Here is a 14,946-nt window from a genome sequence, read left to right on the forward strand (position 1 = left end):
TATTCTTCATTGGATCCAGTTTACTGTGTGTATTGCTTATATTACACCCTGACAAGATTATAAAAGATGCAATGCACACACAATGCACAATGAACTAGGTGCAATTTTGTAAGTGACTCTTGGGAGCATGCTGTTTATTTTTATCCTAAATTGCAATTTTTATCGGGAAAGGATGTTGCTTCTCAGGGCCAAGTCACGATGGGGCAAAGTCACTGTATTGGGCATTGATACAGAGAATGACCATCTGCAATATGCAGACACCTCCAGCGTTTTTAACTGTTCGCCAGCAGCTATTGTTTTAATAGCAAAAAGACAGAAATGGGAAGAGTGTTCACGTAATTTTCGGTATATCTTAAGAGGCTGATGCATTTGGGGAAATGCTACCATCTTCTTGAAGAGGTTGACTCAAAAGAGGTATTTAAATCTCAGATCTGGAAAGAGTCGTAGATTGTTCGGAACAATGTTACTGCGTGTGTGTCGGTAGGTAAAAGTATATCTAAAACAGGCTCTGTCTCTATCCAAATATTTATTCTCGTTCTTTTTCCTTCATGATGATAAAATACATGACCTGTCTCATAAAAATAGGAAAAAAACTAAAAAAGGAAAATGTAATCAATTCAGTAGAAATGGAGGATAGAGGGCTTTCTATTTGTGCCATCCCTAAATCATATGGCAGAGTTGGGTGCCATAGCTTCTCTGGTGGGGAGCTTGATACCTGAAGGTATTTTCATTTTTAAATTAAGCTTCAAAGTGGCATGGGAACCGAGACACTTCCAAATTAAGGGTCACATTTTTTTTAGTTTCAATGTTACTCTCTTGTGCACAAAGAAAGTCATTTAAATAAGTAAATTCTAGTTTCGGTTCATAAATCAGGATCTGAGACCATTTACTTCATTTACATTTAGTACCATGGGAAACTAGACAGTGTGGCAGGTTTTCGACAGTATGTTTAGGGCTCAGTTTGGGACTTGGGTGCTTTAGGAGCTGGGTATAGGGGAGACAATCAGAAAGAAAAGGAAAACCCTCAAAGTCTCAACTTTCCAATGATTTTACCATCCCAATCACAAACGGATCTCACTCCAAGAAAATATATGGAGGAAGTATGTATATACATTTTCATAAACGTCCGCATTGTTTCGTAAAGAGGAGGTAAGAGTTTCTCTGGACAAAACATTATATTTTGAATCTGTGGTGGAAAAAAGAAAAAGCATCAGTGATTCACCCAGGTTAACAAATGTGGTCAAATGTGGAAGTTAAGTTTGTAACTCAGGTCTACTGTTATCCAAGTTCATACTGTCTACCCCAAAGTGGGCACTGTCTTTAGCACAAATGTTTGGATTGTCATCGCTTCTTTATGCATTGACACATACTCATCTAGTCTAAATCATAGCTATTACTTCTCCAGTCAAAAGGCAGAGCTTCTTTTTAAAAGCCTCTGTTGGGACAGCTTTACTAAGAGGTGGTGGAATAACCTGCCTAGAGTTGTTGTGGAGTGCAAATCCTGTTTCCTAGAGGTATGGAAATGAAAGGTATACATATGAGACATAGATGATATACATTGCTGCTTGCCCAGTGATTACAATTCAGTTGGGGATAGCCCTCCAAAGGATGGACATTTTATAAGATTTACTAAGAAGTGCCTTAGAGATTTAGCTATTTTAACCAGAATGAAAGGGTTTAGAATTACTTCTCTGGTATTGAAAAGAAATAGTTAAGAGCACACAATACAAGTCAAAAACTATATATTTACCCATGAAGAGTGTAGAATTAGAAAGACATTGTGCCTTTACATTGTTATTTTTTTGCATGAGAAGGACACTGGTAAATATATCATCGCATCATATGTTTTGTAATATCAGAATACAGGTGGCTTCATAACCCCCAGGTTGAAGAAGTACCCAAACCCCCATGATTTAATTTTATTTTTTTGCAACTGTTTTTCTATCGATGCTCTTTATTTGCCATTTTATCTTCCCTTCTATCTGCTAGAAATTTTGAATTTGTTCATGTAGAAGTTGCTTTGTTAAAAAGCGATAAACGTGAATGCCATTTTCTCCTCCCTCACCTCTCTTCCCCCCTTTTTTCCATCATATTGCCTTAATAGATTATATACTTAAAATTGTATTTTCTATCTACGTACTTTATTCAGCGGTGTTTACATTAAATTATAAACAGTTCTTTTTCAACTCAAAGAAAGAATACAGGTGGCTAAAATACGAGTGTCTCTGAAGAGTTGAAATGCTGTTTGCTATAACAATTGTTTGAATTTAGATATCAGTTTGGGATACAACGTCAATTTAGAGCATTCAGGGTGTAAAAGTACTTTTCAGGACTGAGTCCTGTAACAGCTATTTCGATTCTGAGTGACGAAGGACTGCCAAAAATGTAATCAAGCTATTGGGACTATTACACACTGCAACCCCTAATCCCCTTCAGCCTGGATTTGTGAAGTATAGGCAGCCCCGCCCACCCCGAAATGTTTCACTCACAATTAAAAATAGTACATTTAATTTGGCTAGCAGCCAACGGGAATGGCCGCTGCCTAAGTGAGCTCCTGTTTCCCCGACCTATCTCCTGCCCCATCCGTTGCCATCCACGGCCAAAAAGCAAACGACGACTGTAGTGTCTCATTCCCTACCCCTTCTGCAAAAATCAGCAGCAGTTGCAGCTTGCGAGGTGGATCTGGCGACCCGTTCTGCCGCCCTCGCCGGAGCGGTAATGGCAGCTTCCCGGTGCCTGGCGGTGGAGGTAGCGGCTGTGAGAGGGTGACGACGTTTAGCCTTCGGGAAATCCAGAGGAAGTCCTGAGGTGCCCCCTACTCTGAAGAATACTTGGTGGTGTTTTGGGAGCGACCGAGTACATTGCTGCCTGAGGGGGGAAGACCCGGTGAGTGTTCCAGCTACCTGAGGCCCCGGCTTGGCAGCCTGGCAGTCTCCACGCGCCGCAACAGCAGCTATCGGCCTGGCGGAGAGGGAGGAGCGGAGGCCTTTGAAGTCGAGCAGAAGACAGCGGGGGCGACTAAGGGTCCCGACACTGGGGTTCCCTTGAATTAAGACACCACGAGTGACGCCAGGGGTCCGAGGAGAAGAGGGGGCGTGGAGGCCCTATCCTTGGAGATATCAGCATATCACAGCTAGGCGAGGCCCCGGATTTGTGGCCTAAGAAGGAAAGCGGGCGTGGTGTGGCGCCGGAGCCCGGGTAACAGACGGTGAGGCGGCGGCTTTTAGTGCTGGTGAGGGGCGCTCAGCGATGGCCTGCACAAACTGGAGGGACACGAGGAATAGCGTCTGGCGCCTGGGGGTGTTTGACGAACGGTATCCCGCAGTGACCGCCGCCCTGAGGCCTGAGAGGGAAGAAGAGGTAGGCCTCCATAACTGGGCCCCAGGCCCGAGGTATCAGCTGGGCCCCGCATGGCAGCTCCGAGACTGGTAATACCGTCTGGTGTGTAACCGGATAGAGCTGGCCCGTTTTTCGAGACTGGCTGGCAGTGTTAGGAGACCGCAGGCCATACTACGGCCTTGTGATCAGGCGCTTTCCCATGGCGAGGCCGGAGGGAGCTATGCAGCAAAATCCATTAACTGTAGCCCATATCTAGAAACGCTGGCTCTCCTGAACCTAACTATTGGGTGCAAACTATGGCTTCGTGAGCCCTGGGGCTCCACAAATGGTAACGGACTGGCTCATGGTGTTGGCGCTTTAGCGCGGGCCTGCAGGAAATTCCAGACCCGGGCTGGCCCGTGAATTGGAAGTGCAGTGAAAACCAGCCCACTATAAAACATCATACCCTAGAGAAAGGGCAGAGAGCGGGGGAGACTCTTGAAAGGGGTCGGCACCGGAGCTGCACCACGTCGACGGAGAAACACGAGTAGAGAAGTCAAGTTTGAAGAACCTACACCCAGAGACGAAGCGGAGAGGCTACATCCCCAGGGGAGACACCTATAAGTCCTGTCACTCTCACTAGCGGGGTGCAGGTGACCCCGGTGCTGACTCAGATTCCTGACTGGCGCGTCAGCTGTCGGCTTGCACACATGGCGACAGGAGGGAAAGGTCTTAAGGCGAATGTCCAAAAGCAACTAGCCAAATTTGCCTGGTCCAAGGCGGGAGATTAAAGTGAATCACCACAGGTGGACAAGGATGTGGGGCAGCTGCCTCTGAGCAGGGAATGGAGCCAACTTTACACGACGTTATGGCGGCGATCAACGGGGTGCGTGCCTCACTGGACTCAGTTACGGTGGAGGTTTCCCTCATCAGGGTTGACTACCGGAAGATGGATGAGAAAGTCAGGGAACTGAAGATAGTTACCGGCGCTCTGCAGATGGACACGTCAGAGCTTCAAACACAGATGGTCGAATTGCAAAAGAAACAGGAGCGGATGGCACAACAGCTTGATGATTACGAAGGCCGGGCAGGCCGTAACAATATCCGCATCCTAAGTGTTCCGGAAAAGGCAGAGGGGCCGGCAGCGGACCTGTATGTTGAGGACCTTGTTACTAAACATCTCAAGCCTAAGACTCTGTCCAGTTATTTCTCCATTGAAAGGGCCCATTGAGTGCCAGGAGGTAGGTCAAAACCAGGAGCACCCCCGAGGCCCCTTATAGCTCGTGTGTTCAACTATCGGGACAGAGACATCTTCCTGCAAATGGCGAGATCTAGTCCCCCAGTGAAAATAGAGAACTATGAGGTGGCCTTTTTTCCTGACTTTACGGCCAAGGTCCAGGCCCAACGTCGCAGCTTTCAGGCAATGAAGAGAGAACTGAGGGACCGTGAGGTGAAATATGGAATGCTTTTTCCGGCAAAGTTGAGAGTGGAATCGGACAATAAATCATGGTTTTTGGAGTCACCGGAGGCAGTGTGGGACTGGTTGGAAGGTTGGAGCAGTGTGGGAGGCCACAGACAGATCACCCTGGCAGATCTGGTCAACACAGAGGCAGCAGTACGGGAGGTACGAACAATGGTCCAGCGGAAGAAGACGGCCAGATGACGGAGCGGGGCTGATAACCTCCAGAGATGGTTGCGGAGAGCTGGCGCCTCGCTGAAAGCGCAAGTATAGGGGGGAAGAGACAAGATTAATGGTATCTATCTGTGCAAGACATTGAGGGTGTGACCTAGTGAACGGGTCAAGACTGATGGGTTTAAACGATGTAATTTGAACGAAATTTGACTAATTACAATTAGTGGATGGCTTAAATTCAAAATAAATGTGATGTGTACATGCGGGGATGGGAGTTGACTAACCCTGTGCATTTTCAGAATTTCAGGGCGGGAGAGAGGCACTCTACCATGTTTGGGAGTGGGTAGTTCTAAATCCACGTGCAGGGGGCCAGGGAGGGGGGAGGGAACCGAGGGGTCAGGAAGAAGGGGGGGTTTAATTGTTCATTGTTTTTTTGGTATGCAAAGTGATTCTGTGATCCTAATGCGCAAAGTAGCCATGCTGAAGATTGGACGAACAAAGAGGAGTGGGCTGTTTCTCCGTCCGCATTGATCCGTATACTTGGGAATTGTGTAATGGACAGCTATGGGGGGGATATAGAGATCGGATACTTTCTATAATGACTTGGAATGTTAATGGTGTTGGTGATAAGATTAAGAGAGGGATAGTACAACAATATCTAAAGCGGCACTCACCTGATGTGGTTTTGTTGCAAGAAACGCACCTCATGGGACAGAAGACTAAGGCCCTCACTAGGTGGGGGTATAAACTCCTGGTTCATGCAGATTATACCACAGGATTGAGGGGGACGGCAATCCTGGTGAAGAAGAGTACTCCTCTTATAGTTCATAAAACATGGGCAGACCAGATGGGACGATTTGCAGGGGCAGAGGCTCAATGGGATGGAAGAGATATAAACATACTCTCTGTGTATTTACCGCCCGCTTTGTGTAAGGTAGCATTGGAGGTAACCTGAGGGCCTCCAAGAGGGCACGTTAATCATGGCAAAATAATATGACTTTGGATGACACAATTGATCGCCACCCGCTGAAGTCCAGAGCGCAATCCAATGCCCTTATGGCCGACTTTACGAAGGCAATGGGTTTGACAGATGTAGGTCGAGCATCCCAACCAACTGACAAATTATTCACGTACTTCTCCAATGTGCACAACAGTCTATCACGGATTGATCCTTACGCATTTGTCCTCGATAGGTAACTTCGCCCAGTCTAGAGTTCTGCCCAGAGGCATATCGAACCACTCCCCAGTCTGGGTAGAATATACACACTGGGAACGGCAGGGACGCACCACCATTGTTCTTAATCCATGGCTCCTACACATACCAGACATTAGGGAGGAACTCCGCACACAAACAGAGCACTATTTTACTGAGAATGTGGGCTCAGTTGAATCCGCTCAAACAATTTGGGAAGCATACAAGGTGGTTCTGAAAGGGCTATCTTTAAAGACGGGCTATATCGCCAAGAAACGTGAGCTCTTGGTCCAGGTGGAGACGGACCTCCTTGAATTGGAGCGGGAACATGCACAAGATCCCTCACCAGACACTAGTCATAGGCTCCTTCTGAAGCAAGACGAATACAGAATAAAAACCAGGGAACACATGATGGCTAAGTACCGCACCACCCAGCACAGACTCTACGAAATGGGTGATAGGGCTGGCAGGACCCTAGCGTGGTTGGAGAGGCGAGAACAGGGAACGAGATGGGTACACAAACTGACGAAACCAGGGGGCGTAACAGTGACGCATCCACGGGAAATAGCGGAGGAATTCGCTGACCACCTGGAAAAGGTATACTCCCCCTCTACCCACTACACGGCTGACAATTCACGTCAGCTCCTCCGGGATAGTGACGTGCCGGGCCTCTCAGATGTAGAGAGGGACACCCTGGAGGGAGATCTTTCGGACAATGAAATTAGCAAGGCCCTAGGACAGATTAAATCCAGTAAAGCGATTGGGCCAAACGGCATGCCAATTGAGTTCTTAAAAGCCACTGCCTCTCTGACTGTGCCACACTTAAGGGCCATGTATGAAGAGAGCCTGGAGGTGGGTAGGTTACTAGTGGATCAGCGGCTGGCCACCATTGTAGTCATCCACAAACCGGGTAAACCAGCGGACAGTTGTGGCTCCTATAGGCCAATCTCGCTGATTAATGTGGAGGCAAAGGTATTGGCGAAAGTCCTGGCAAATAGGCTAGTGACGGTTATTGCATCATTGGGCCATCCGGACCAATCTGTATTTATGCCAGGGAGGAATACGGCCCTTAATATACGGCGCATTCACAATGTGATGGCTCGTAGGCAGTATATTGAGGAGGACACGGCGGCGTTATCTCTCGATGCCTCAATGGCATTCGACTCCATAGAATGGCCGTATTTGTTCGAAGCCCTGGAAAGGGTGAGACTGGGCCCTAAATTCATAGCTTGGGTAAAGCTGTTATATACGGACGTGTTGGGACAGGTGAGGGTTAACAGCTATACGTCCCGCACATTTAGGTTAAGAAGAGGTACTAGACAGGGATGCACGCTATCCCCGCTGATATTCTCCCTTCTGCTGATGCCCCTTGCGGCATGGGTGCACCGAGATGGGATGATATGAGGGCTGCGTTGGGCGGACGCTGTGGAAGATCGTATATCCTTGTATGCGGAAGACTTACTGTTATATCTAGCCTCCCTGCAAAAATCCATCAGGGTAGTGCTCGACATATTCACGAATTTTGGCAAGTATTCAGGGTATGCGATCAATTGACACAAGTCCGTATTGTTTATGTTGAGGGGCCAAGTCCCTCGACTTCCGGCTGAATGCTCGTATTTTAGAGCAGTCGAAGGGTGAAATCCGCACGCTGCTGTGGGATGGGAAGGCCCCCTGGGTCGCACTGAAAAAATTGACAAAGGGCTGGTATGATGGAGGCATAGCGCTGCCCGACCTGCAACTCTACTACTGGGCAGCACAATGGGTGACTGTTAATCACTGGCTATATCACCCCCGGACGACCCAGTATACAACCCAGCATATGCCCTTGACCGTTACCATACTGATTTTTTGGACCTACCCAACACAAGTTAGAAATATGGCGTATAGTTAATTCTCGTTTGGGGTGTGTGGGTGTTCTCTTGCAGGTAACGCCACTATGGTATACACAGAAGCTGGGCATGTTGTGCTATCAGCCTGGGTTTGACAAGTGGGACCTCATAGGTATCTCCGCAGTGAAGGACCTGGTTAAGAAGGGAGCTATACTTACATTTGGTGAGTCAATATCATCTGGCTCAGGGAGAAATATACAGATATTTACAGATTAGACACGCGATACAGGCGGCTTTTCCGTCCCTTAATGATATACCAGAGTCGTCACCATTGGAGGACCGGCTGTTAGATGGGCCTCTAAGTGCAAAGGCGATATCTCTCACATATAAAAAGTTAAGTAATAACCTGCCAGACACCTTTCCAAAGTTAAGGGAGCGGTGGCAAGATGACTTAGGCCCAATAAGCGACGAGGATTGGCAACTGGCTCTTATGTCCCCTCGGGAAGCGGCCATCACACTTAAATTCAGGCTGATACAGCTTAGGATACTTCACCGTTCATACATGACAGGGAAAGCTTTGGCGAGAATAGGGTCTAGACCTGATAACCTCTGTATGACGGGTTGCGGACAACAGGCCACCTTTTATCATACTTTGTGGAGCTGTCCCAAGATATGTGCACTTTGGGAGGGAGCTTCGGATCACTTGCAGGCGGCCTTGAGATAGGAGATAGTGTTGTCACCACAATTGGGATTGTTGAATATATGGGAGGCGACTGATCTCACGGAAGTCGAACAGCAATTCACAACACTGGGGTATACGTTAGTTAAACGGAAAGTGGCGAGAGGGTGGGGGGGAGCAAACCCGCTGCCCATCACCCTGTGGGCAAAAGAGCTGGACTGATGTATGCTGGCAGAGACCGAAGTTTTTGTTGCTCGGGGGTGCCCCAAAAAATAGGATAGGAAATGGTCGCTGTGGAATAAGTATCGGGGGGATCCCTGTGTGTCCCCTACGGTGGAAATGGAGATGCGTAGACATGCAGAACAGGAGAGTAATGCTTGATATGCAATTTAAATTGATGTTTGCTCAGAGACTGTGTTGACTAAAGTTGAAAATGTCGTCCAATTATGTATGTATGGCTGTAATTAAAACCAATAAACACATTTGCAAACAAAAAAAACAACAAAAAAATAAAAATAAAAATAGTACATTTACCATTTTTAAATGTTTTGTAAATTTTCCAAAATGATCCCAGTAGTTGTAAAATTCTGTATTCTAACGTTCTGGCTTTCACTTTGATGAGTCAGGCAGCTAAATAAATAATACTGCATATCTGATGAGCACCGTGTCAATGACCGCACTGTGCAACCATGATTTATATGGACCAACTCTATTTAATTACAGCAGCAAGACTGTCTCTAAAACCTGCCGGTAGAGGGCACAGTTCTGGGTTTACAGCCTGCCAAGTACCACGCATCAGGCATTAGACTAACACATTTTAGCGCAGTGGTCCGCACCACCGCACTGAAATGCAAAATCATGCATTATAGCACCTCTCAGGTGTCAAGCCGGATTGCTGCTATAATGCCCCAATACTGGAAACTGCAGTGGTCGCAAGCACAACGGACTTGATGGCTGGCTCATCTGCTCAGTAGCTGCTACTACTACTGTACTACAATGTAACAACACCAGACTCCACGCGGAATAACTCTGACGTCAGGAGTAGTCACTGTCAGTGTCCAATGGCTACTACTAAGACAGTTTGAGTCTCAGTGAGTTTGCCCAACTCATGGTGGTGACGGACAACCGCAGCATGAGTGGGCGGCATTTCAGGTTAGTTTTTTGCTGCTGCAGTGTGTGTGTGTGAGCACAATCGCTGCGCTGCTGAGCATGGCACTTGCATGACCACAGTGGGATGGATCAGAGTGGACCCAACTCCACCGGCTTACTAACCCTCATGAACCTGCTGGCAACCAAGAGCAGAGGGAGCTCACCGCTCCCACCGCCACGGTATGGATACCGCAGACCGGAGCAACTCAGAGTCTTCAATCGTAGCGGGCCAGTCACCATGAGGCCCGCCTGTTGCCGCACCGCCGGTTCGCAGAAGTAAGTGCCTCAAATGAAAGGAAAAAATAATCTGCTTTTTGAAGCCTGCTGATTGGGCACTGATTAGCCATGGCTTCTTCTTTTAAACCTGGGATACTGCATTGTTCGGCAGTCCATCCTACTCCTCTGGCTTGCCTTCTAGTGAAGCTCCTATAAGGTGGCCACACACTGTATGGGCCGTTCTCCTCTCTGTCCACCCGTGGCCTACTCAAAATGGCAGCCACCATACCAAGTTCTGCAATACTCCAGGTCTTATCTTCACTGCTATAGAAAAGCAGCGGGTTTGTTTTGCAAACGTGCATATGTGGCAATCATTCAAATATTTTCCCTCAGTTTTGATGTTTGGGACACACTGCAGGGGTGCTGATTCCGGGAGTCAGGAGTGAAGTGCTGAAACTCACGCCCGCTTCATTTACCCACTGGCACCCAAATTTGCATCTTTAAATCTAATGGTTGTTCTCTTACCCAAAAGGGTACTCCTTTCATGAAAACTTAAAAAATATACAGATCATAAATTAATGTGTCGTTTCGATGCAATGTAAAGAGGAAAAGCAAGTCCACCCTTGTCTGTAACCTTAAATTAGTCTGCAGTTTCATTTGAGAGTACAAGATCTATATGTATGGTGAAAATATGTAAATAAATATAGTGCTATTTAGAGCAAGTTTACTAAATAAGCTGCCTGCCCGCCCTTAAACTGCAGTCACGCAGTCTGACTCCTCACAGCTGAGCTCAGAGTAGTTTCAGCTAGTGCGTTAACGCACTAGTCTTACTCGTTTTGGGGTAGAGGGTGACAGTATACTTAGAGCCACTGTCATTGGTGCATTGCAACTGTTACTAAAGCACTGCCTGTGAGAGACTTGTTGAGTGTTTAATATCATGGTTACACATTTGTTTAACACTGCGATCAGTTTACAAGAGCACTAGGTTAGTGCCCTTCCATTTCTTGAGCTTTGCAGCATTTTTAAGAGCTCAGAGTTTCACGTTGCTCACATGAGTGTAATTTCTAATATTTATGTTTCCCTTGTCTTCATTGCTTGATTTTCCTTGTAAGAAAGTGTCACTCATAGTCCTTAAAATGTCACTTATAATTACACTGAAATTATGAAAATGTCACACATAGCAGTCTGAAACCTTGGCAGCTATGGGTTTATTTTGGATATCTCGTAGAATGAAGAAAATAAGTTGTTTGACCTCCAAACAGCAGGGAATACTACTTTCACTGAAGATCATATGACATGGAATTTAAGGAGATCGGGAGGTCGATGTCAGGGTATCTTGACTCACTGACAAGAGGCAAAATGGACTGAAAAAGAAATAAACTATTTCCAACTTTAATATACAACATAGGAAGAAACATCTGTACTTGTTGTGGCTATAGAGGCCTTGTGGACTTAAAAATAAAGATCAATGAGGGACTGCGACAGAAAAGGTCAGAGACTACCCTAAATTATTTTTTAGCTAAGCAACATTTTGCTAGGAACAATAGTGAAAATTCATTTAGAACCGTGTCTGAGGGCTCATTAGTTTATCACTCTCGGAGCTATAGATTGTGTGAAAAACTGAATTGAGAACTGAATTGCTCTTCTCCATTTTCGAAACACTGAGGTATCCGATCCCCCAGCCCCTTGGGACAGGAGGAGTGTAGATAGTGACTGTTCAGGACATGGTTCTTCAAAATACACCAGCATGAGGTAACACCAAGGGGCTGATTCACAAAGAGCCTCCGCACTCATGGCTGAGGTCCCACAGTTGTGAGGGAGTCTCTGCACTCAGGGCGGAATCTCCGCAATGAAAATTCTCATGGACTGTTTAGGACATGGTTCTTCAAAATACACCAGCATGAGGTAATACCAAGGGGCTGACTCACAAAGAGCCTCCGCACTCGTGGCTGAGGCCCCACAGTCGAGCGGGAGTCTCTGCAATCAGGGCCGAATCTCCGCAATGAGAATTTTCATTGACTGTTCAGGACATGGTTCTTCAAAATACACCAGCATGAGGTAACACCAAGGGGCTGATTCACAAACAGCCTCCGCACTTGTGGCTGAGGCCCCACAGTTGAGAGTGAGTCTCTGCACTCAGGGCCGAATCACCGCAATGCCAATTCTCATTGCTGAGTTTTCGTTCCGAGTGCGGAGACTTCGCCCTCAAGTGTGCCTTATTCGCCTGTAAATTAGAGATACAGATCCAGCACACAAAAGACTACTATCTCCAATCGCTGAGCAGCACGCGTCAGCTTGGGTTACAGGCGGCTCTGTAGTGTTAACCTTACCTAACTTCTTCAGATCTGTCTCCACCTCAGAGAGCTTTTCCGCATAGTCTCTATGTGAGGTTTCCATGTCGTCTGTCACGCCATCCATTTTTTCTACGACTGCAACGAGAAAACACAATGACGTGAACTGGCGATTTCTTTTGTCTTCTTATTTGATAGAATAGCACATTTTTAAATGTTAGTTTTCAGGCATGTCTAATAAGTGGTTTTACAGCGATAGACCCTCTCCAATGCAATTCCAAATGTACATAACAACTCCTAACAAGCAGCAACTAAACACCAGCTCAAGCCTAAGCCAGGGAGAAAACTCGAAACAGATGTGTGTTTACGGTCTTCCTTAAAACCAGATTCTATTGGTTGTTCCTGAAATCTGCTGGTAAGAAATTCCATAGTTAGCTGGCTAGGTAAGAAAAAGACTTTCCTTCAACGCTTTCCTTATGTTCTTTGGGAGCACCAGTTTATGTTTACCTGCATATCTGAGCAATCCTTCGGGGCAACAGAATGTAGGGTCTTGCGGCAAGCCGGCTGGCACAGTGTGGAAAAGATGTTGTGGGGCAGTGTTAGAAGCTTAAATTGAATACAAATAACCACTGGCAGGCCGGGCACATTAAGTGGTACTGTGGAGATAAGTGCATTTTTTGAAAGAAGAATCCTGCAAGAGCTGGAGTTTAGCAACATTTGACATGGTGGTCCCACCAGAAAGGTGTTCCCATAGTCAATGTTTGAACTGATGGCTCTGGTGATGGTGGAATGATTTTCTAGAAGTGACACACCTTCTCACCTTCTATCGTAATTTAAGGTGGTAGGTCGAAGACTGAATAATCTGGTTAACTTGACTAGCCATAGATTACAAAATATTCACATGTAATTACTTATTGCACATACCCATTGACAAAAAATTGTAGACAGGTGTTTGCACCAAAATCCAGTGCCTCCCTGAATCAGGCATACTGAGGAGAAATATTTAAATGTCTCCTCGCTTTTTCCTCAATGTATTTGTGTTGCATTCTACATTACATATTTTGAGAGAAAAGTGCCTTAGCATCGTTTTTGTACAGGAATCAGATTTTCTGAACATTTCTAGTGTGCCTTGTTATAGAGCTTATTTGTTAACCATATGAATGTCAATAAACCACTGATCTGACCTGAGGACTTCCAAACACTGACACATGCTCTGGTCGTCTGCTACACCGATGGCGGGAATATCCTCCAAGCAAGGATTCTTATATGGTTTCTGGCTCCAGTCAGCTATGTGACTCCTCATAATAGCCATGACATGCCTCTTCAATCTCCCTTAACTGCATCTCTTGGGCGGTCAGTCTCGCCCTTAATACTCCTCCAAGGCTCCGATTCCTCAAAAACCACCATATAAATCAAACTCTCTGGGATGAACACTCTACTAGGAGCAAATCTTGTGAGATCCTGAACATACCATTAACAAGAAAGACTTAAGCTCATAATCAAGCCCTCTCGCTGGCATGATATCGTCCACGTAGTGGACTTGACTCATTTCTCACCATCACTCCGGATTCTGGCAGCCATCGAACACATGACTAAGGATCTAATCTGGACTCTCTTCCTGTAGTCCCTCGGCTTTGTGCTGTTTTCTTCAGTTATACATACAGTCTTGCATTGCTGTTATGTTTGGGTGCATTCTTTAGTAATGTCTGCATAAATAGAGATACATAAGAAATACCTATTCTGTGAGGGTAATGAAGAATTAGAGCAGGGCACTTCACCACTTTGCCAGTCTTTGATCTGCACAATGACTGCTTCACCAACGCTCTAGGTGAAAGGTTATTTTCTCTTATGCCCCAGGGAACCAATGGTGTCATGAATACTCCAGTGGTCACTTTCATAAAACAACTGATCCATAGTTCGCTTGCAGGACTGAATACATGCGGAGCCTGTTCTCATTATGCAAGTTATCCACAAAGCGCACTCCAGCCTCTAGCGACAGCCTGTGGTCGTGAACCATGGCAATGTCTTTCAGGGAGAGCAACCCCCCGAATGTATGACGTTACAATGCATACATTTACAACGCATGCCTTTACAACGCAGTTTTTACATCGCAACATCCTTTACAATGCATTCTTTTACATCACATGCCATTACATCGCATTTTCAGAAACTACCTTTACAACGCCTTCCATTACAATGCATTATACCTTCACAACGCATACCATTACAATGCATACCATTACATGCCATTTGAGGTAAGTGTTGGATAGTATTGGGGTAATAATTGCTATTCTAACTCCAGTGAGTGCAACAGTAGGGTAGTGTCTGGCTTCCCCACGCTATATTTAGATCTAATGGCGCGAGCGCACAGCGGGCGCGCCAAAGGCAAGCCCGTCTGCGCCCGTCCGCGCCTGGCCCGCGCCCAGCGCCACGGCCCCTGCACCGCTAAACGTTGGTATATCTTCCCTTATCACATATTCAAGAATAGCACTGTTAGGGCTAAATGGGGTTGAAAAAGACCCAAACTGCGTTTGTCTGTCCTTTAACTCACGGCCAAATCCCCAGCCAGCGATTTGTTCTTCTTGTAAAACCCCGCTACCGAAAATTCTTTATCTAGCACCGCATAAGCTGAGGGATCT

General features: G+C 46.3%; 1 protein-coding gene across 1 annotated transcript in view; it reads right to left on the reverse strand.

The window, feature by feature from the left end:
* Positions 1-14,946, reverse strand: part of COLEC12 (collectin subfamily member 12) — a 517,500-nt gene that overhangs the window by 96,204 nt on the left and 406,350 nt on the right. Inside the window, exon 4 of the mRNA XM_085605803.1 lies at positions 12,347-12,445. Coding sequence (XP_085461929.1) covers positions 12,347-12,445 — 99 coding nt within the window. The remainder of the gene's footprint in view (positions 1-12,346; positions 12,446-14,946) is intronic.

The sequence above is a fragment of the Triturus cristatus genome, chromosome 5_1 (assembly GCF_964204655.1).
Source record: "Triturus cristatus chromosome 5_1, aTriCri1.1, whole genome shotgun sequence".
NCBI classification, from domain to species: domain Eukaryota; kingdom Metazoa; phylum Chordata; class Amphibia; order Caudata; family Salamandridae; genus Triturus; species Triturus cristatus.